Source organism: Staurois parvus, unplaced genomic scaffold (assembly GCF_062004578.1).
Source record: "Staurois parvus isolate SC_StPar_1 unplaced genomic scaffold, SC_StPar_1.0 ptg000048l, whole genome shotgun sequence".
NCBI lineage: Eukaryota > Metazoa > Chordata > Amphibia > Anura > Ranidae > Staurois > Staurois parvus.
Genome location: NW_028317844.1, coordinates 4,927,258 through 4,950,831, shown reverse-complemented (window position 1 = coordinate 4,950,831; position 23,574 = coordinate 4,927,258). Strand labels below are relative to the sequence as shown.

At 40.0% G+C, this 23,574-nt stretch overlaps 1 protein-coding gene across 1 annotated transcript in view; it reads left to right on the top strand.

The window, feature by feature from the left end:
* AFG1L (AFG1 like ATPase) overlaps positions 1–20,433 on the top strand; it is a 154,163-nt gene extending 133,730 nt beyond the window's left edge. The window contains exons 11-13 of the mRNA XM_089664829.1: positions 5,414–5,554; positions 15,283–15,396; positions 17,111–20,433. Coding sequence (XP_089520955.1) covers positions 5,414–5,554; positions 15,283–15,396; positions 17,111–17,239 — 384 coding nt within the window. The 3' untranslated portion in view covers positions 17,240–20,433. The remainder of the gene's footprint in view (positions 1–5,413; positions 5,555–15,282; positions 15,397–17,110) is intronic.
* Positions 20,434–23,574: the final 3,141 nt, after the last annotated feature.

Below are 23,574 nucleotides of genomic sequence, written 5' to 3'. Positions count from 1 at the left end.
GTTTGCTCAACTAAATCTTCAGTCACATCCTGTAATATGCTTTAATTCTACTACGCAGTTGGAGGTGATTGCTAATCAAGTGAATATGACAAGCAGCCAGCACACAATATAGGATACAGTATACAGCAGAATGTATGTATGTGTATATATATATATATATATATATATATATATATGTGGGTGTGTGTGGAGCACTTTAAGACAGTTACAATGTAGACCATTTTAACATATTTTCCTTCTTGGACCTTCCCAACTAAGGCTTCATGGGTAATACAGTGTGCTGGACTGAACCTAGGTCATCAGAATGTGGCACAGAAACATCAGTCAATCACCTCCCACTGGAGATATATATATCTATATATATAGATATATATATATATACAGTTGTGTTCAAAATAATAGTGTGTTGAAAAAAGTGAATAAAGCTCAAAATCCTTCTAATAGCTTTTATTTCCATACACATGCATTGGGAACACTACACATTCTATTCCAAATCAAAACATGAAGAAAAATGTATCAAATTTATGGTGTTCCTCTAAAAAAATTGAAGAAAAGTGAATATTAGACTGTTCAAAAAAATAGCAGTGTTTGTATTCTTCTTTACAAACTCAAACATTCACTATATAAACTGAAAAAATGTTTGAAGATTTTGCTTTCCTTTGAATCACTTAATGAATATTTAGTTGTATAAGCACTGTTTCTGAGAACTGCTGTACATCTGTGTTGCATGGAGTCAACCAGCTTCTGGCACCTGTGAACAGGTATTCCAGCCCAGGATGATTGGACTACATTCCACAGTTCTCTATTTCTTGGTTTTGCCTCAGAAGCTGCATTTTTGATGTCACCCCACAAGTTTTCTATTGGATTAAGATCCAGGGATTGGGCTGGCCACTTCATAACGTCAATCTTGTTGGTCTGGAACCAAGATGTTGCACGTTTACTGGTGTGTTTAGGGTCGTTGTCTTGTTGGAACACCCATTTCAAGGGCATTTCCTCTTCAGCATAAGGCAGCATGACCTCTTCAAGTATTCTGATGTATTCAAACTGATCCATGATCCCTGGTATGCGATAAATAGGCCCAACACCGTAGTATGAGAAACATCCTCATCATGATGCTTGCGCAACCATGCTTCACTGTCTGCACAGTGTACCGTGGCTTGAATTCAGTGTTTGGGGGTCGTCTGACAAACTGTCTCTGGCCACTAGACCCAAAAAAAACAATCTTACTTTCATCAGTCCACAAAATGTTGCGCCATTTCTCTTTAGGCCAGTCAATGTGCTCTTTGGCAAATTGTAACCTCTTCAGCACATGTCTTTTTTTCAGCAGTGGGACTTTGCGGGGGCTTCTTGCAGATAGCTTGGCTTCACATAGGCATCTTCTAATTGTAACAGTACTCACAGGTAACTTTAGACCTTCTTTGATCTTCCTGGAGCTGATTGTTGGCTGAGTCCTTGCCGTTTTGGCTATTCTTCTATCCATTCGAATGGTAGTTTTTCGCTTTCTTCCAGGTTTTGGTTGCCATTTTAAAGCATTTGCGATCATTTTAGCTGAGCAGCCTATCATTTTCTGCACTTCTTTATATGTTTTCCCCTCTCCAATCAACTGTTTAATCAAGGTACGCTGTTCTTCGGAACAATGTCTGGAACGACCCATTTTCCTCAGAATTTCAGAGAGAAATGCACTGTAACCAGCATGTACAACATTTGCTGCCTTCCTTCCTTAAATAAGGGCAATAATTGCCACCTGTTTTTCAAAGAATAAATGACCTCACTAATAGAACTCCACACTGCTATTATTTTGAACATGCCCCTTTCAATTAGTGATTCAATTACACAGAATCAGCAGCATGCATGTCATGACTGTTGGGTCTGTTGGATTTCTATTACTCTACTACACCTGCTAGTAAATTATTTGCCATGTAGAAATATCATTTCTACCAAAAACAGTGATTGATCAGGTTAGTGATGTCTGACTGCTATTATTTTGAACACAACTGTATGTATATATATATATATATATATATATATATATATACATACATATACTGTATATTGCCAAAAGTATTGGGATGTCTGCCTTTACACACACATGAATTTTAATGGAATCCCAGTCTTAGTCCGTAGGGTTCAATATTGAGTTGGCCCACCCTTTGCACCTATGACAAATTCAACTCTTCTGGGAAGGCTGTCCACAAGGTTTAGTAGTGTGTCTATGAAAATGTTTGACCATTCTTCCAGAAGCGCATTTGTGAGGTCGGGAACTAATGTCGAACGAGAAGGCCTAGCTGGCACTCGTCTGCACTCTAATTCATCCCAAATGTGTTCTACCGGGTTGAGATCTGGACTCTGTGCAGGCCAATCATGTTCCTCCACCCCAAACTTGCTCATCCATGTCTTTATGGACCTTGCTTTGTGCACTGGTGTGCAGTCATGCTGGAACAGGAAGGGACTATCCCCAAACTGTTCCCACAAAGTTGGGAGCATGAAATTGTCCGAAATGTCTTGGTATGTTGACGCCTTGTGGCATCCAGTGGCGGCGTGCTTTACACCACTGCATTCGATGCTTTGCCTTGCACTTAGCGATGTGAGGCTTGGACACTCCTGCTCAGCCATGAAAACCCATTCCATGAAACTCTCTATGTTGTGCTAATCTGAAGGAGGTCTTTAGCCATTGACTCAGACAGCGCTTTCTTCGCACTGTGCATTTCAGCATGCGCTGACCCTGCTTTGTCATTTTTCGTGGCCTACCACTTCATGGCTAAGCTGCGGTTGTTTCCAGTTGCTTCCACTTTGTTATAATACCACTAACAGTTGAACGTGGAATATTTAGTGGCAAGGAAATTTCACAGATGGACTTATTGCATAGGTGGTAGCCTATCATGGTACCTTTCTTGAATTCACTGAGCTCCTGAGAGCGACCCATTCTTTCACAAATGTTTGTAGAAGCAGTCTGCATGCCTAGGTGCTTGATTATATACACCTGTGGCCATGGAGGTGATTAGAACACCTGAATCCAATGATTTGGAGGGGTGTCCCAATACTTTTGGCCATATAGGCTGGCCATACATTATACAATTATCTGCAGATTTTCTGCCCAATTTCCTTTAGATTTACCTTCAACTATGTAGTGCAAGGGCCTGCCTAATTGGATACAACAAAGTGTTGTTTAGGTTTGTCCTCCTATTATATGGTTTTTGGTAAATCTAAACCAAAAATCTGCAGATAATTGTATAATGTATGGCCAGCCATAGTGTATATTGTTTCTTTTTATCTTTATCCTATCTGTGAGTTGATGGCTGGCTGCTTTATACTGGAGGAGACCTGGCTGTTCCTAGTGAGGGGGATGTCATCTACCTGAGCAGGTGTCCATTACCAGTGAAGATTCCTGGCTTCAAATAACAAAAGCGTTTTGGCCCTTTGAGGGTCGCATCAAGGTGAGGTGAGGGGGCATTTTAGCCACATACAGATTATTTCCGTCGGTGGTGATGCACATCCACAATATCACCTGCACTTAGGAGTAATTGGAAAGTTTTTGGTGTATATGCACCTATTTGGACTTGGTTGTTTTAAGTTTTTTTTTATTTTTTCATTTTCGTTTTTTTTTTTTTTGTTTACGGACTATTATATGTTCACCTATTATTTTTTTTTATGTGTTTGCTCATAAAAATTATTTTTGTATGTGTGTTTTTTGGCACTATTGTATTTAATTGATCCCACATATAGGGATCTATTTGATGTCACTATTTACTTTTTGGCTTAATTTAGCCATTATTTGTCACGATCTGCATGATATTGTTGATCCCTGTTAGGGGTTCACGTTTTCATTTTCACCAGCATTTGCATGAATTTATTGATCCCTATTTAGGGATTCACGCCTATTTGTGTTTTATTTTATTTTGTGTATGATCCTATTTTGGATATTGGGGGTATTGGTTCCTGGTGTTTTATACCAGGTGTGATCACTTTTTCACTTGAGATCCCAGAGAGGATCAATCCACTGATTTATTGGCACGTATACATATTTCATGTCACTTTATATTGAGATCCCCAGAGAGGATCAATCCACTGATTTTTTTTGTCACATATATATATTTATGTCACTTTGTTTGTTTTTGCCATATTGTATTATTTTATTATTAGGGTAGCACTGCATCATTTTGGTTTTGTTAGTTTTTATTTCTACATGGTATATGGTTAGGTGCTAGCAGCTCCCACTCACTTAATTTATCACGTAATAGTAGCGCAGGAGATCTTCATTATTTTATAATAGTGTATATGGATAGATAAATAGATAGATCTATGCAGTGCTTAAGAAATTTCCTATACAGATACAAAAATAAATCAAAATGGTAAAAAGTCCAACGTATCATCAGTGAAAGTATTCAAGCTTCACAGCTTCCACCAATGAATTCATATTAACACAACAAAATACAGCACATAGTACAATGTTGGTGTGATCTTCTCCATTGGATCATAAACATATGTGCAACACCATGTGCCCTCCACCAACCACTGTGAGGCTTATCAGAGAGGGTATAACTCTTACATGAGAAGTCAAGCAGCACTTGTTGCCATCATTGCAGTAAACCACCACAGGACTCTCCCTCCCCTCCATCTTGGTCAGAGTCAGGTCATAAGACATGAAAAAGAGCCAAACACCGCTCCAAATAGTGTTAATCCAGCGGGCACTTTTATTCATATCAGTTACAAACACTTACATAGACACTGTGTATACTAATCCATGCGATGATGTCATGACTTCTGGCTCCGCCCAATGCGTTTCATCAAATATAACGTCAACAGGGGCATCGCTGACAGAGATGGAAGGGAAAACAGTTCTGTGAGATGGTGAGTCCTGCGGTGGTTTACTACAATTATGGCAACATACGCTGTTTGACTTCCCATGTAAGAGTCCTACCCTCCTGGTAAGCCTTAGAGTGGTTGGTGGAAGACACGTGGTGTTACTCATATGTTTATGAACCAGTGAAGAAGATCACACTATTATTGTACTATGTGCTGCATTTTGTTGGTTCACTATGAATTCGCTGGTGGAAGCTGTGAACTTGAATACTTTCACTGATTATACTTTGGTCTTTTTATTACCATTTTCATGTATATATAGCTCCAGTGGGATATGATTAACTGATGTTTACAGGACAGAAAATATCTTAAAATGGTCACAGAGAATGTCCAGAGATGCAAGCGCTTACATGATGATAAAAGGTCCAGCGATGCAAGCGCTTACATGATGATAAAAGCCACTGCTGGTAGTGTTTAGTTAAGTGACCCAAAGGGGGCCAGGTGCAGGAAATGATCCCCATGATACTAAGTGGTACATATAAAATAGGAGTATGTAATATGAATTTGCATGGTTGAGAAGATAAAAAAAAATAAATTCACTTTTATGGTTTAGCCTTTAGGAGCAAGTGACTACCTGGAAATGTGCAAGAAATTTGACACAGTATTTATCAGAAGAATTCCACATCTAGACATGGCAAAGCGCTCACAAGCTCGTCGTTTCATTACTCTCATTGATGCCTTCTATGATCACAAGGTACAGTAATTCAATTTGTCATTTACCGTATATACTGAATGAAATATATACATTTAGAAGCTTACATCTGTCCATTTATAATATTTTACTACAAGCAAAAGCCATTTGTTTGGTGAGAACACTTAAGACTAACAACTCAGGCTAACAACTAAAAATGTGTCTATTTTTGAATGGAAAGAAGTACCATATTAATTGAAATAGTCATTATATAGAATGGGATTACAGATAAGCCATTGTAGTAGAGACAATATAGAATGTGGAGGAGAACGAATCAGAGTAGTCTTGTTGTAAAGCTGAATGGGTGTAAGAAGCCTCCAGTGATTTTTTTTTATACTCTACTATATATACTGTATATATGCATACTGTGTATGCACTTTGCCATCATCTTTTTTTATGGTTTTGGTGCAGTTTCCGAAAGTGCATCAAAAGCCCTACATGCACCTATACTGTGACCAAAGTGCAGCAGGGCAGTGTGAAGCTGCCCTAAGGGCCATCTCACTTTTGACATGGATACTGAGAAATAATTAATGTGTTCTGGGGGCAGGCTATAGAAGGAGATCAATGAAGATGCTGAGGGTGGGATCTGAAGGCAGAATCCCCCATGTGAAATAAGTACTTGGGTTGAATATTGTATAGGATGTATTTGCATTATTCCGAATTGCTTTTTAGCTGATTACAAATAGTGAGGCAGAGTAACCACAACACTGTAATTTTAAATTGATTGCTGCCATGTATTGTTGAGTAAATGCATTAAAGCAGGGTATACACTAGTAGAATTATGTTAAAAAATTTTTATCATAAGAATATTGTTAGAATGTTCATTCATTTTTCTAATCATTCATGGGGTCAAATCTATATTCATTTTCGAGCACAGTGATAATAAAATTGGATTGAGCTGTATGGAAAATTTTTCGCATATGTACAGATTTCTAACAGTGTATGTGGTTTTTCGTTCAGTAAAGTCCATTTATTCCAAAGTCTATGTTAAAAGCAAATTAAATCTTGAACTGCTTTCAAACGTAAATTGAATGTTTTGAGAACATTTGCACAAATTTTCACTTGAAACTCTGTTTAAACTCTGTGCGTATACACTGACTCTGTTTAAAAAGGAAGTTGCAGGGGTTGTTTTTTCTCTAAATATAAATACTAATATAGACATTCCAAGCTGGGGGGAATCACTCTTTGTTTTTAACCTGATGACCATTGGGAATGATGGAAAATCCAAAATATTACAGTTACCACTAGAACTTTAAGCAAGGGGGTATCTTTCAATGGGTACACCTGTTCTGGTGACAACTGTCATAAGGGGGATTTCCTCTTACTTCCTGGACAGAAAAAGAAGAGAAATCTCTTCAATGGGACAAGGACAACAAAAAAATCATTATGGGCTTTAAACATTTCTTTCTATATCAAACACATTTAAATGTTTTGGCTAAAGATACACTTTAAGAGTCCTTGCACTTGACACTGATGTATGAACACTAGATCTTCCTGGCAGAAAGTTTCTGCTCAAAAAACATGAGTATAGTCAACATAACGTGCACAATTACACGCATGTATACATGTAAACACTTTTCTACCTATGACAGCAATAAATATTATAGGGGAGGTGTAATTTATGTGCACTCATTCATGCGTACATTCATAAAATACTGACCGTGATTGCAGCACTGATTTACTGATATTTACGCACCTAATGATAATAGTAATGAATGCCTAAAAATGTGTTGGAATGATCGGAAAACCCATGTGAAAGGACCCATAGACAAATTTGTTTTTGTTACTCAGCCACCACAGGCATACTTAGTGGACTATTAATTGAATATTATTAACTAATTTGGGTATTGTGATTTTCTTTAGAATGTAATTGGAAGAAGTGATTCACTTAGAAGAAGCCATGGCCTGACTGCCGGGCAATGCACATGATAATTTTAATTTGTCTGTGCCTCTGACATTAAGAATATATTATTGGCCAACTACTGTATATTCTGCTTTACAAATTTATTGTGTTTTAATTTTTAAACCTTATATCAATATTGTTTAATAAAAATATTTTCATCGCCTTTATCATGTCAAACTTTAATCCTGACCTTGAAGAATTAGCTTTTTTTAAACTTACATTGGTTCAGCTTGATTACACATCTCTTTCCATCTTGGCATATTGAATGAGAGGGAGAGGAGAGGCACATAACGTTGCATTTACCATCTCGTCTATTTAGAAAATGCCTTGTAGTCACTGAAAAAGACAGACATTCTCAGAATGATGGAGGTGCCAAGTGAGTGACCCCGTGTGTTCATTATACAGATGGAAAGTCGCTCAAGCAGCAACCAGAAGAGACCAACATTGACTGTATGTAGCAAAGGCTGATACAGTCAATTTCTGCATGCCTGGCAGCTCTCTGGATGTGACATATGAGGATTAGATATAACCAAGCCTGGACAAGATCATTCTGGAAGTTAATTTTTTACTGTAAACTTGCAAATTTGGGGGTTAAAAATATGCAATCAAAAAATAAAAATTTTGACTTTGGTAAAACTAAGTGAATTTTTACAATAAATAAACAAAACGTGAACTGCACTTATGGCTCTACACAACCAAAACAACAACAAACTATAATTACTGGTGCAGCTGTTCATGTATAATACACTAAATTTAACTATAAGTAAACTACCGTATTTTTCGCTCCATAAGACGCACCTGACCATAAGACGCACCTAGGTTTTAGAGGCAGAAAACAGGAAAAAAAAATTCTGAACTAATGGACTGCAGACATAGTACAGGAGATGACCAGAGACTGCGGACATAGTACAGGAGATGACCAGAGACTGCGGACACAGTTCAGGGGATGACCAGAGACTGCGGCCCAGTACAGGAGATGACCAGAGACTGCGGACACGGTACAGGAGATGACCAGAGACTGCGGACACGGTACAGGAGATGACCAGAGACTGCGGACACGGTGCAGGAGATGACCAGAGACTGCGGACACGGTGCAGGAGATGACCAGAGACTGCGGACACGGTGCAGGGGATGACCAGAGAATGCGGACACGGTGCAGGGGATGACCAGAGACTGCGGACACGGTGCAGGGGATGACCAGAGACTGCGGACACGGTACAGGGATGACCAGAGACTGCGGACACGGTACAGGAGATGACCAGAGACTGCGGACACGGTACAGGGGATGACCAGAGACTGCGGACACAGTACAGGGAATGACCAGAGACTGCGGACACAGTACAGGGATGACCAGAGACTGCGGACAGCACAGGGATGACCAGAGACTGCGGACAGCACAGGGATGACCAGAGACTGCGGACAGCACAGGGATGACCAGAGATTGCGGACAGCACAGGGATGACCAGAGACTGTGGATAGTACAGGGGATGACTGCTGACCTTTGGGGAGGGGGGGGAGCGGGTACCTGAATTTGACAGATACCCGCTCCCACTTCTGCGGAGTTGTTCTTTCATCTTACCCGTTCCTCTATCCAGCCGCGCGCTGTCTTCCCGGCTTCTGTAATGGCGCTCGCCATGACAGCCGGGTGCCCAGTGCGCATGAGCGATAAGCACTTGCGCTTTGTGATTGGTCCGGCGGCTTCTGGGATCTGTCATGTGTCCCAGGTGCCGCCTTACCATTCACAAAAAGCACCGCTTCCTGCGCATGCGCACTTGGCACCCGGCTGTCATGCCCACACTACAGAAGCCGGGAAGACCGCGCCGCTGGATAGAGGAACAGGTAAGATGAAAGAACAACTCCACGGAAGTGGGAGCGGGTATCTCTCAAATTCAGGTACCCGCTCCCCCCCCTCCCCAAAGGTCAGCAGTCATCTCTATAAGGTCCCGCTGTAGAGCTGAGCGGCCGGCCCGGTATTCTGACACGGCGGCAGTGGAAATACCGGACCGGCCGCTCCATATTCGCTCCATAAGACGCACTGACATTTTCCCCCCTTTTTGGGGGGGAAAAAAGTGCGTCTTATGGTGCGAAAAATACGGTATATTACTAAACAGAAATATATTTATATACAGTGCTTTAATCTACAGTGTCCTTCCAAAAGTTCAAATAAACCTTCAAATTCATAATATACGTGTCAATTCTTCTTAAAAGAGCTCTGTGCTCAAAAGGATAAATAAAGTGACAAGTGCTTTTTTGAAAAAAAATGTGCTTTTAAACAGTGCTCCTCTTGTGATGACCCCCTTAGTGACCACACTCACCAGATTTGGTGGACTTCTTGCTTTCGCAATAGAGTCAAAATACGCTTTATCTGGTGGTTGATATTTCTTTCTTTCTTTTTTTTTTATAAATATTTATTAATTTTTCAGGTCAAATACAAATCACTTTGACATTTCTATTAAAATAATTATCAAAACAGTATCTTCCACCTTACATTATTTATTTATAACTTCACTCTCTTCCCTTTCCCCCCTCCCATACTCCCCCACCTCAATCCCCCTATCCCCTCCCCACCCCCCCCCCCCCTCCCACGCTCTATGTTTTCTCTTCTCTCCTTTACTCCATGTATTTCTGTTATTTCTAAATCCAATTGCAGGGATATTACATCTTCATATATTTCACCTTTTCTCTATACTCTTCCCAGCCTTTCCATTTTATATTATACATCTCCAACTTGTCCACATGCGTATAGTACAGTATTTCTGTCCCAGCGATCTGATTTACTCTGCCCATCCAATCCTCCTCAGTTGGCACCTCTCTTTTCTTCCAAAACCTAGGTATCAGGCTCTTTGCTGCGGTCAAATAGTGCCATATCCCCGAACTCTTGTATGCTTTCACTGGGAGTTCTGAGATATGGAGGAGACATAATTCTGGATCTAATCCTATATTGATTTTAGTGATTTTCCCTATCAAATAAACTATCCTCCGCCAAAACACCTGTATCTCTGAACACTCCCACCACATATGATACCACGTGCCCACCTCTCCGCAACCTCTCCAACACATCCGTGAAATTTCCGTATTCATCTTGTGCTCCACATAAGGGGTAATGTGCCATCTAATCAAACACTTATAATTTATTTCTACTTCCCTCATACTAATATATTCGTGAATTAATGTGAGCATTTTCCTCTGCTCCTCCTCCTCTATTTCTCTTCCCATGTCTCTTTCCCATTTCTCTATGTGCATTAATTTTGTGTCAGTGTCAAGTTCCGTTAATATCTTGTGTATTTTTGCAATTCCGTGTCTACCATTTCCCCGTGTCTCGAATATTCTCTCAAATGGATTCCACTCTTTTCTAGTTCTTTTAGGCTTTGGAAGGCTCTCAAAGAAGTGTTTCAGTTGGTAATATCGTAGTCTATCCAACTTATTAAAGACTTCTCCCTTTTTTTCCTCCATATCCTTATATGATCCAAATTCTTCCCCTACCATTATATCTCTCACTTGCGCCTCTTGTTTTATAATCCATTTCCCTGCGATACTATCCTTACCCGGGATGAAATATTTTGTGTTCCTTAGTGGGATTAATTGTGAATTAAAAGCCCATCCCTTTTGTCTGTGTAGTAAATCCCATTCTCTTAAAACATTGAGGGTGTACGTGCTAGTGCTATCCTCTAATCCCCTATATTGTGCGGGTAACCCAGATACTTTTACTTAAACTTATTCCACTCAGTGCTTTCTCAATTTTGACCCAACTTTTCTCAGGATTGTGAATCCAGTCGAAGATTCTCGCGATAATCCCCGCTTTGTAGTATCTCCTAAAATCTGGTACCCCCAATCCTCTTTCTTTACTTCTATTCAGCGTTTCATAACCTATTCTAGGCTTTTTATTTCTCCATATATATTTTATTATCATTTTTCTGAGTTCTTTAAAATATGCTTCTGGGTGTTTGATTGGGATCATTTGAAATTTGTATAATATTTTGGGAACAATTACCATCTTTATCAGGTTTATGTTACCTATCCACGATGGATTTCCAGTTTCCACTCTCTTTAGCTCCTCCTTAATCTCATTTAATAATGAAATATAATTGGCTTTATATAGGTTCTTAATTGAGGCTGATAGTTTTATTCCTAGGTATTTTAATTCTTTATCTCTCCAAACAAAAGGGAATTCGTCTTGTAGTTTTTCTTTTTCGCTATTTTTAAGGTTTATATTTAAGATTTCGGTCTTTGTCGGGTTAATTCTCAAATTTGACAGTTCCCCATACTCCCTCAATGCTTTCATTAAATTTGGAAGTGATGTTCTGGGGTTTCCAACATAAAACATCAGATCGTCCGCATAAGCCACTACTTTATGTTCTCTGTCACCTATCTTTATTCCTTTTATGTCTATGTTCTTCCTAATCATGGACAGTAAGGGCTCCAATGATAAAACATATAACAGTGGGGATAATGGACATCCCTGACTTGTACCGTTTGACATCTTAAAGTGTTCCGATCTTCCTCCATTTACCATTATGGCAGCGGTAGGCCCTCTGTATAACTCTCCAATCCACCCTCTCATTCTATCTCCCATTCCTAACGCTTCCAGGGTGTCCATCATAAAACCCCAACTTACTCTGTCAAATGCTTTCTCAGCATCTATCGACATCAGTATCATTGGGGTTTTCCTTTTTTTGCCCTCCTGTATAAGCAACAATGATCTCAAAGCATTATCTCTGCCTTCTCTTCCTGAGACAAACCCCACCTGATCTCCATGTATCCACTCCGGCATCAGTTCTTTCAGTCTATTTGCCAAGACCTTTGCATATATTTTAGTGTCTACATTCAACAGCGCTATTGGTCTATAGCTCGCACATTGCGAGGGGTCTTTATCTTCCTTCTGTATCAATACTATATTAGCCTGTAAGGATTCTCCCCTTATCTCCAACCCATTTCCCAAAGCATTCATATAAATCTTCAGCTTGGGTATTAAAAGCTCTTTATATTTTTTATAGTATTTAACCATATACCCATCCGGACCCGGACTTTTCCCTCCTGCCATGCTTTTTAACGCTATTTTTATTTCCTCTGAAGTTATTTCTGCATCTAAAGAGTTCAATTGTGTTTCACTTATTTTCGGTAGGCCTGCCTCCTCTAGGTATGTCTTTCTTTTCCCTCTGTTTACTATTTCCATTTTCTTTAACATATCCTGAGGTGTGATATTATACAGCTCATTATAATACTCTTTAAATATTCTAGCAATATCCTTGGTTGAGTGTACAAATTCCCCCTTAGGATTTCTTATTTTCTCAATATAATTTCTATTTTTCTTCTTTCTTAAAGTTCTCATTAAATACTTTCCCAGCCTATCTCCCCATCTATACCTTTCACTTATTATTTTATTAAAGACTCTTCTTTTTTCCTCCTCCATTACATTCTCTAATTCTTCTTTCTGCTGCATTATCTCCTTAGACCTTTCTCTTTTATGCACCTGTTCAAGATCATATATTTCATTTAATAATCTATTTACCTTTTCTCTCCTTTCTTTTTTTTTTTGCCCCTATTGCAATGAGTAGACCTCTAATGTAGGCTTTATGTGCTTCCCACACCGTTGCAACCGACACATCCTCTGTTTCATTCTCTTCAAAAAAACATTCAATTTCCCTCTCAATTCTTTGGCCGATCTCTTCATCCATGAGAAGTGCCTCATTCATCCGCCAAACATACCCTTCTCTCTCCTCTCTACCCCATCTTAACTTCATTGAAACTGGGGCATGATCCGACAGGGTACTTCCTCCAATTTTTACCCCCACCACCAACTCTATCATTTGATGTTCTACAAATATGTAATCCAGTCTAGAATAAGTCTCATGTACGTGTGAAAAGAAAGTATAGTCTCTCTCCTTCATATTCCTAATTCTCCATATGTCCACCAGTTGACACTCATGCATCAATTTCTTTAACGTTCTCAAGGACCTGCTTTCCCCCCTCCTCACACAGGAAGTGGTGTCCATCCGCGGGTCCATGCAGATGTTAAAGTCTCCCGCTAATATCATACACCCCCTTTTAAAGTCCATCAATCTCTTCAACACTTCTCTCAAAAACATCTCCGGCCTCTTATTTGGACTCTTATATGTTTGCTATTGTACACTCAATTCCCTGTAATTTACCTCTCAAAAATAAAAATCTTCCCTCCAGATCCGTTAATCTCTCCTCCACCTCAAACCTTATATTCTTTGCGAAGCCTATAGCAACCCCTTTTGCTCTTTTGATTGGTAAATCCGCATAAAACCATGTTGGAAAATATCTAGTCTTCAATCTAACCTTTGACTCCATCTCTAAGTGTGTTTCTTGCAGAAATACCACTGAAGATGTTCTGTGTTGTAGTACTTTAAATAACCTGAATCTCTTCCCTGTACAGCTTAACCCTTTTACATTGTAGGTTATATATTGGATTTCTTCCATCTTACTCTTCTCCTCCTAACTCCTTCCCTTCCTCTTTCGTATTCCTATAGAGAGTTATTATCCCACTGCACTTTTCCCTCCCCTTATCCCTCCCCCCCCCTCTCCCAGTAGTACCCTCGATCTCTTTCCTCCCCCTCCCTTCCAATCCCCTCCCTCCCCACCACTCCCTCCCCCCCCCCTCTTTTTAGGCCTTCGATTTGCCTAACAATCATTTGTGGAGATAATATCCACCTTTGATTTGATCCTTAGGGCTACACTCCTCCCATGGACAACTTCCCCTCTATCCGAACCCCCCATTGACCCCCATTCTACATATACTTCTCAGAAAAAGGAATTAAGCTGGAGGCGTGAGGGAAGAGAAGGCGAAGGAGGAGGAGCAAGGAAGGAGAAAAAAAAAAAAAGGGGTAGCTGGCCGTCCGACGAATCGATATCTCTCCTGCTCCCTGTCAGCCTCCAGCCGGCCGGCTTCCCTGCCTCCCAGGGATGCACCGCGACTGGTCACGTGTCCCGGCCGCGCCTCCTCGTCTCCCGGCAATCAGGCTCAGCGTCCCAGCCTCTCACCACTGCTTTCCAGCTCCCCGGCTCTCCCTCCCGTGGGCCGCTGCTCATCCGAGGGAGCCCGTCAGGCCGAGGTAAGTCTCAGCCTTCTGGAGCTCCATACATCTAGGGGGATTTGAGGCCAAAGGGGGGTCGGTCAGAGGAGCCTCGTGCGAGAGCTCCTACCACGAGCTCTCCGCCACCGCCATAGTCAGGCTCTGCCCCCCCCCCCCCCTGTGTAGCATCTTTACTGTTCAGCTCGATATTTCTTTCCTTTTATCTTCCTACCGCTGATGAGTTATTTCTTCAAGCCATATTCTTAATATTGAATATCCTGCACACTCGTGGAAACCAAGAGGAAAGAGGATGCCCCCATAGTATAATACTGTTTTTATTATGGAAAAAAAAATATCTCAAGTATTGCACTTACAATTGCATTAAAATCAATAGCCTTGGTAACAATATGTTAAAACCTGCCAGGTGAGCAAACATGGTGTCGGATCTCCGCTGTCCACGTGCATTCCACGGACAGGATGTGATGTCACCGGAAATCAGAAGCTCAATCTAACATGTTTCACCCCTCCCATGGGGCGTCTTCAGAGACTGTTTCTGAAGACGCCCAGTGGGAGGGGCATAATGCGTTAGTCGGAGCTTCCGGCTTCTAGTGACGTCACATCCTGTCACTGGAACGCACGCAGACAGCAGCGATCTGACACCATTTTTGCTCGCCTGGCAGGTATATTTCTGTTTAGTAATTGAATTTTTAATATAACATGGGTTCCTTGCTATAGATGTACTCAAGCTTGTTTTCCAATTAACTGTATAACCATATTTTACTTGTTCTTAGGTACGTGTTGTTTGCTCTGCTGACACTCCTTTGCAAAGCTTGTTCATGCAAAAGCTTAAGGATGCCGATGATGCAGAGTCTAGAGTTCTTTTAGATGATCTTGAATTAAGCCAGGTATACTTCACTTGTGCATATTACAACCTTTTTTTTTACTCTTGTAAACCTTTGTTTTAAAAACTTCTCAAATGGTAATTAGAAGTATCAAAGTAAATGCTAGAAATTAGTAATGACTATTGGCTAAAAACATTCTGAATATTGGAATACTAGAGGAATATGAAAATATATAGAACAAAACTATTGTAGTAGGATTTAATGTCAATAGGGGTGGTTCTATTAACCATAAGTGTCAGGGGTCAGACTCTGACACCAGTAGCTATAGCAGTAGACAGGCTCTCACCAACCAGCTAAATAAGTAGCAGTAGCAGGTTACCTTGGTGGACGACATGGGCTCACCTGAGGTGCGGAGTCTAAGCATTAGACTGTTCACCAGAGGCCCTGATGTTGGAGATAGGTTTTGCTGTGTGTTAGTACCATGTCGCAGTTCTCAGGATTGCCCCACCAGGAGATGAGCAAGCCGAGGTCCATTAGCAGATATAGCAGGTAGGGATCAAGCAGAAGCGTATAAAGCAAACAAGCCAAAGGTTGGTAACAGATAGTCGCTCTTTGGGATCAAGCATAAGCATAGACGTGGAACAAGCCAAAGGTTGGTAACGAGTGGTAGTGGAGATACAGATGGCAGCAGGAGTGACAAGAGCAAGATATTGGCTGGAGAGAGCGTAATAATCTAGCAAACAGCAAATGCAAAGGCCTTGCTAAAATAGGAAGTGGGAGGAGCAAAGGGTTCAAGATTAAAGAGAAACAGAATTCCAGGCAAGATCGTTCAAGAAATTGTCCAGTGGGCTGTCCAGCATCCCAGCAGGCTCAGCACGAAGAGACCTCGCCAGACATAGCAGAGGTCGGGACCTGGGTCCTGAGAGTAAGGTGTGATTGTGGGAATGTTAAAGCTGAACACCAAGCAGAAATAAAAGAATTAAGAGGAAAAGGAAGGAGGGAGGAGAGCAGAGTGAGCTGTGTGAACTCAGTCAAACAGAGGAGAGGCAAGGAAGTGGATCCACCAGATTGTCCAGAGAAGACTATAGCCCCTCCCACAGGAAATTAACTCTATTTTAACGGAAAGGGTGCAATTCTCAGAGGGCTTGGAAGATTTTTAGATATTAGCAGCTCACATAGAATAGGTGTAAGCTATAAAAAGGAAACCTGTACTTTAACTGTGGCAGACAATAATCAGGTCTACTGTCCTGCCAGACAGGGCTGTGTTGTGTGGCAGAGCTGTGTAAATCTCTAGACTGGATTTACAGAAACACATCCTTATAGGCATTTCATCTGTGGATTTAGTTGTTTGTCTTGATTTCATTTTTAATACGTGGAAGAATTTGTGATAACAGTGATAAAATCAGTGATTGAGAAGTTTTCCCTACTAGCCTACATTGTGCCTTATGCAGGCCATAGACGGGTCGTTTATCGGGCAAATTTTCGTCCGCACGAAAAATCGGGCAAGTGGGGCAATATCATCGGCCGTTTTTCGCAGATCTTCTCGTTTACTTTTATCAGTCATGCTGGAAAATCCACGAAAAACGGCCATTTTTCATGGACATTGGTGGCAGCATCGCTGCCAGCAACGACCGATTTTTTGTTTATCGGCCGAAAATTCGGCCGATAAATGGCTGGTCTATGGCCTGCCTTAATAATATCAAATATTTTAAATGTCCATACAATTGCATTTTTAAAGTCTAATCTACACCTTATACTTTCATTGTGTTGATTGCAGGATGCATCTGCAGGATTGTCGTTTTTTACAGGTGAAGAAGAAGTCTTTGCATTTCAGCGTACATTATCTCGACTTACAGAGATGCAGACCGAACAGTATTGGAGAGATGGAGACAGAAGTCAAAATTAATTATGACAACATGGCAAGGCAATGCGATAAATGCACAGTACATCACTTTATGAGATGACATTTCTCTGGAAGTGTACATCTTTGCTGAAATTGCACAACAACCTCAGGACCATTATTTAATGTAACTTTAATTTTCATCCTCTGTGCTGCTTTCTGCTAGCTCTGCTGTGCTCTGGTCTCTAATTGAGCAGGTCATATATTGAGTTTGATCTATGTGTGGCATGACCCAAGATACAAAGGTGTCCAGTATTATTTTACTATTTATTGTGGCCATATGTGCCATTTATATGATGAACCCATCCATGAAGAAATGATTGAGGATTCTTATTGTGAGAAAAATGTAGAGTACCTGAGTTTAATGCAATCAGCAAGAGCTGCTCTATTTAATGTTGAAGTGTTCAGAATGAGAGGTATCCACACAGTATGTAGTTTAATACATGTGTCACAATATTTGTTTGCTTACAATTGACACTTGAGAGGTGCTATCTCTTAGAATGTAACAGAAATACATTTAATGCCAAAGTGAGGAAAAAAATTAGGTTTAATACATGGGGCTATATATTACTGCAGGTCAGTACACATACTACACAAGTCTTTTATTCCAAGTTATCACTACAGCTCAGTTTCAGTTTGTGTTTTATGTGCCACAAAGCCATCACTTTTGTTCATGTTACTAATGGCTTAAAGCCCAAGCCAAACTCTGGCAAAGAAAGAAAAGTTATATTGGCCAGTACTTTGTAAAATCTAAAAACAACTTTGGCTGCAATGTTCGCCTTCCCTCTGGTGCTGCCCCCCTCATACTCTGGCACTCGCCAATCCAGTGCTGCTCCTCTTCCAAACTAAAGGACATCCAAAGTCATTCAACTCATCTTTTCCTGATAGTCTATGGAATCAAGGGTCCAACCCGGACTCATAGGTGAAGGCTGCAGACAGCAGAGCCATGTCATTACACAGCATTTATGATCTACTCACTACCAGGTGAAGCAATTGTTGAGAGGACCTGAGACTTCACTGGACCAAATATACCTAAAAATATGGTATGCATATATATATTTTTTAAAGAGAATGCTCCAGGGGGAGGAAGCCATGTTGTCTTCCTTTTTTTCATAATGTGCAAGCAAATTCATTTTGCTTTTACCTTTGCTAAAATGTTTATAATAGCAGTATACTGTATATAGCATGCAAATGAGGGAAATGCTTGAAAAAGCATCAAGGCCACAACAATTATAAATAAATGCAGTGATGGTTTGTAATACCATGAATGATAATTTACACCAGCCTAATATTAAATACCATAAACCACCTATTTGCATTAAATAAAACTGTAAGATCGGTATATGGGCACTGCCATAGACAGCCTTCTGAAAACTCCTAATTGTCTGACCTATGGTTTCACAAATTGGAGTCACTCACTTGGAACTATTCAGCATGCTAGTAATATAAGGAAAGAGCAGTTTCACTCCCCAAAAAAATTAAAATGCTGCTAAACTTTAATCATGTGCATAACATGAACAGAGAGTCCTTGTCTTGGACCTCTAAAACTGACATGTTTCACACACAAGGCTGGGCTTAACCATCGAGGTGAGGAGGAGCAGGTAGGGAGAAACATACAGTATATACACAGTGGGGGATACAGTGGATATAAAAAGTCTACACACCCCTGTTAAAATGTCAAGTTTCTGTGATGTAAAAAAATGAGACAAAGATAAATCCTTTCAGAAGTTTTTCCACCTTTAATGTGACCTATAAACTGTACAACTCAATTGAAAAACAAACTGAAATCTTTTGGGGGAGGGGGGAGAGTAAACATAAAAAACTAAAATAATGTGGTTGCATAAGTGTGCACACCCTCTTATAACTGAGGATGTAGCTGTGTTGAGAATTAAGCAATCACATTCAAAATCATGTTAAATAGGAGTCAGTACACACCTGCCATCATTTAAAATGCCTCTGATTAACCCCAAATAAAGTTCAGCTGTTCTAGTAGGTCTTTCCTGACATTTTCTTTATCGCATCTTACAGCGAAAACCATGGTCTGCAGAGAGCTTCCAAAGCATCAGAGGGATCTCATTGTTAAAAGGTATCAGTCAGGAGAAGGGTACAAAAGAATTTCCAAGGCATTAGATATACCATGGAACACAGTGAAGACAGTCATCATCAAGTGGAGAATATATGGCGCAACAGTGACATTACCAAGAACTGGACGTCCCTCCAAAATTGATGAAAAGAGGAGAAGAAAACTGGTCTGGAAGGCTACCAAGAGGCCTACAGCAACATTAAAGGAGCTGCAGGAATATCTGGCAAGTACTGGCTGTGTGGTACATGTGACAACAATCTCCCGTATTCTTCATATGTCTGGGCTATGGGGTAGAGTGGCAAGACGGAAGCCTTTTCTTTTGAAGAAAAACATTGAAACCTGGCTAAATTTTTAAAAAACAAATTTGAAGTCTCCCAAAAGCATGTGAGAAAATGTGTTATGGTCTGATGAAACCAGGGTTGAACTTTTTGCTCATAATTTCAAAAGATATGTTTGGCGCAAAAACAACACTGCACATCACCAAAAGAACACCATACCCACAGTGAAGCATGGTGGTTGCAGCATCATGCTTTGGGGCTGTTTTTCTTCAGCTGGAACTGGGGCCTTAGTCAATGTAGAGGGAATTATGAACAGTTCCAAATACCAGTTAATATTGGCACAAAACCTTCAGGCTTCTGCTTAGAAAGCTGGACATGAAGAGGAACTTCATCTATCAACATGACAAAGACCCAAAGCATACATCCAAATCAACAAAGGAATGGCTTCACCAGAAGAAGATTCAAGTTTTGGAATGGCCCAGCCAGAGTCCAGACCTGAATCTGATAGAAAATCTGTGGGGTGATCTGAAGAGGACTGTGCACAGGAGATGCCCTCACAATCTGACAGATTTGGAGTGTTTTTGCAAGGAAGACTGGGCAAATATTGCCAAGACAAGATGTGCCATGCTAATAGACTCGTACCCAAAAAGACTGAGTGCTGTAATAAAATCAAAAGGTGCTTTAACAAAATATTAGTTTAAGGGTGTGCACACTTATGCAACCATATTATTTTAGTTTTTTTATTTTTACTTCCCTCCACCTAAAAGATTTCAGTTTGTTGTTCAACTGCGTTGTACAGTTTATAGGTCATATTAAAGGTGGAAAAAGTTCTGAAATGATTTATCTTTGTCTCATTTTTTTACATCACAGAAACCTGACATTTTAACAGGGGTGTGTAGACTTTTTATATCTATATTTATGTACTAAAACTGGAGGGTGAAAAATCTGGTGTAGCTCTGCATAGAAATCAGTTTCCAAGGTTTATTGTCAAAGATTAAATGAACAAACGTAACCATTTGCTGCCTAATCACTACATGTACATAATTGGCTTCAAGTGGTTATACCGGAGTTATGGCTGCAGCTGTATGCCATAACCCCAGTATTTTTTGTTTTTAGACAACGGTCTTTCATCTAAAAGCAATTCTAGTGGCTAATTAGCCATTGGATTGCTTTTACAGGCGGAGGGAGTGGACGTCCCCCCATCCCACTGCCTCGGGGAGTCCGGCATCCGATCCAGCAGTACAGCTGGGTTGTCATAGAGCTAAATTTTTAAAATGTTTAAAGAGCCCTGTCCCCCCATGCTTGTGTGCAGTGGAGAATGCTTATGGATTGGTTTACAGGTGGCGGGAGGGGACATCCCCCCATCCCACTGCCTCGGGGAGTCCAGCATCCAATCCAGCAGTACAGCTGGGTTGTCGTGGAGCAAAATTTTTGAATTTTTTAATGAGCCCTGTCCCCCCATGCTTGTGTGCAGTGGTGAACGCTTATGTAGGTTACATAGGCATATGTAAACGATGTTCGCATCACACATGTGAGGTATCGCCACGAGCGTTATAGTGCAAGCAATAAATCTAGCACTAGACCTCCTGTGTAGCTCTAAACTGGTAACCTGTAAACATATTTAAAGTGTCGCCTATGAAGTTTTTTAAGTATCATAGTTTGACGCCATTTCATGAGCGTGTGCAATTATAAACAGCGAAATGTTGGGTATCTATTTACTCAGCATAACATCACCTTTTATATTTTACCAAGAAATTGGATTATATATTATGGGGTTTTTTGCATTAAAACTCATTAAAGTGTATTTTTTCTCAAACAAATTGCGTTTGAAAAACTGTTGCACATGTACTGTGTGACATTAAAAAAATTTCAATGACCACCATTTTATTCTTTATGGCCTCTGCTAAAAAAATATATAATGTTTGGGGGGTAAGTAATTTTCTAGCAAAAAAATGCTAGAAATTACTTTCAAACAAACAGAATAGGCCTGGTCTTCAAGTGGTTAAGTTAGAAGCTGATTGGCTACCATACACAGCTGCACCAGATTCTGAGTGATCCAGTTTTAGTAAATCTCACCAATGTAATTAGTATTTGTTGGCATTTAAAACAACAGCCACATGTATTCTTAATTATATCCCTCTAACACGAGGCTATGCAGTATCCTCTCTAAGTGTAAACCAAGAAAAGGTAAAGATAACATACCTGCTAAAAAATGTTTACAGTTTAAAATAAAGTAGATAAAACATATATTGCAGTTTCATCACCATGAAAACATTTTCCGAGTGCAGGTCCCAACTTTCTGAGATGAGAAAGAGTATATACGTACGTGTTATTAAACCCTGGACCTTGCATTCACTATATCTGGTCTCCCACAGTACACAGAATATGGAAATGCATTTATTTTAGTAAATATAAACTGATAAATACCTTTTCTCATCAGCAGTTAGAGCAGTCTTGTAACTTCTATCAGTGTCCAGCAGAGCACTGGTTAAAGCTTGTAGGAGTTTTCATTCTCCCCTGATTGTCCTATGAGGCTGCAGGTCCCCTGACTCTCTGCCTGGACAGGCAGATTGGCCCTGTGCTGATCACATGCACTCTTCCAAGGAGAAAAAACTCTAGCAATACACACCAAACTGAGCATGTGCAGCTTGCCCCAAGGCTCTGTTCTATCAGCAGATGCTTTGGGAACTGTGGAAGAAGGGGAGGATCACAAAAGACAGAATCAAACAGCTTTTGTACACAAGGCAGAGTATTAACCCTTAGGTTCCACAGTGATTATAACAAGCATGCTTTACTACATATACAGACTGGTTTACTGTGGTTTTAGTAACACTGTAAAAGTAGATGCACAAAAATAGTTGGTTGAATCTACAATTGGGTTTTTACAACTTTTTTTTTACAATGGTTTTTCAAAATTGCAAATGCTGTAATTTAGAGGTTGGATTGAAGGTTTGGTGCAGTATATCACTTTGGTATTAAAAGGTGCATTTTTTTTATACAAGTCTATACAGCAGACCAAAAAGAGGAACTGCGGTAGAAACGGACAGAGACATTTTTTTTCCAAAAGAGACAGTTCCTCCAAATAAAGTACAGTTAAGCCTGCTAAACATGGATTCGAATTTAGATTAATGTATGGGCAGGCTGGTTATACACAAATCGATTTTCTTGTATATCCAACCTTTTGGAAATCTTCCTCTTAATCAGTGCTGCTAGCGATCAGTGAATTTTGACTGCGGGAAAGTTTCCCAGCTGTCAACATACAAGAGCTCAGTGGGAGGGATTCCTCTATTCACATCAGTTGTGTGGATGGGAGAATTGAGTTGTTTTCTTTCCTTCAGTCTGCTGATTGAATGAAAATAATGACTCCTATGGCTTTAGGAGCTATCTGTAAATATTTGAATGTCCACGGTTGTTTACTGAATATCTTATATATATCTTGAATGTGCCGTTGTCTTTATATGCCCTATTTAACCAACTGGATTATAAAACATATTTTCTGCATTTTAAATACACTACCACAGAAAATGTTAATATTTGGAACAGATGTAACACTCCATAAACTAGGGATTTTATTTGCAATATGACCACTGTTTGAATCTAGGTACCATTTCAAAAAAGAAAAAAACAGCTCTCCAAAACCTAGGCTATTTTTGCTGTGCAACGTCCATATCCGTAGATCTTTGTGCCCACTTCTTTTCATACATTATCTGGAAATAAATAGGTTTATCAATATTTACACAATGAAATACTAGTTTCTTTTTTTTAGATTGTAAGCAAACAGGTTCTTCTAAATCCTTGTGTCTTTAATTTGTAGTAATTGTTTTGTCGCCCTTTATATTGTAAAGCCCCGCCCAAACTATTGGTGCTATATAAGACCTGTATAACAATAATTTTAATAATACTGTTACAACTTTGCAGGCTCAAAAGATCAGCAGTAAGATAGAAGAAATAAAACCGAGCCTAAACCCCCCCCCCCCCTC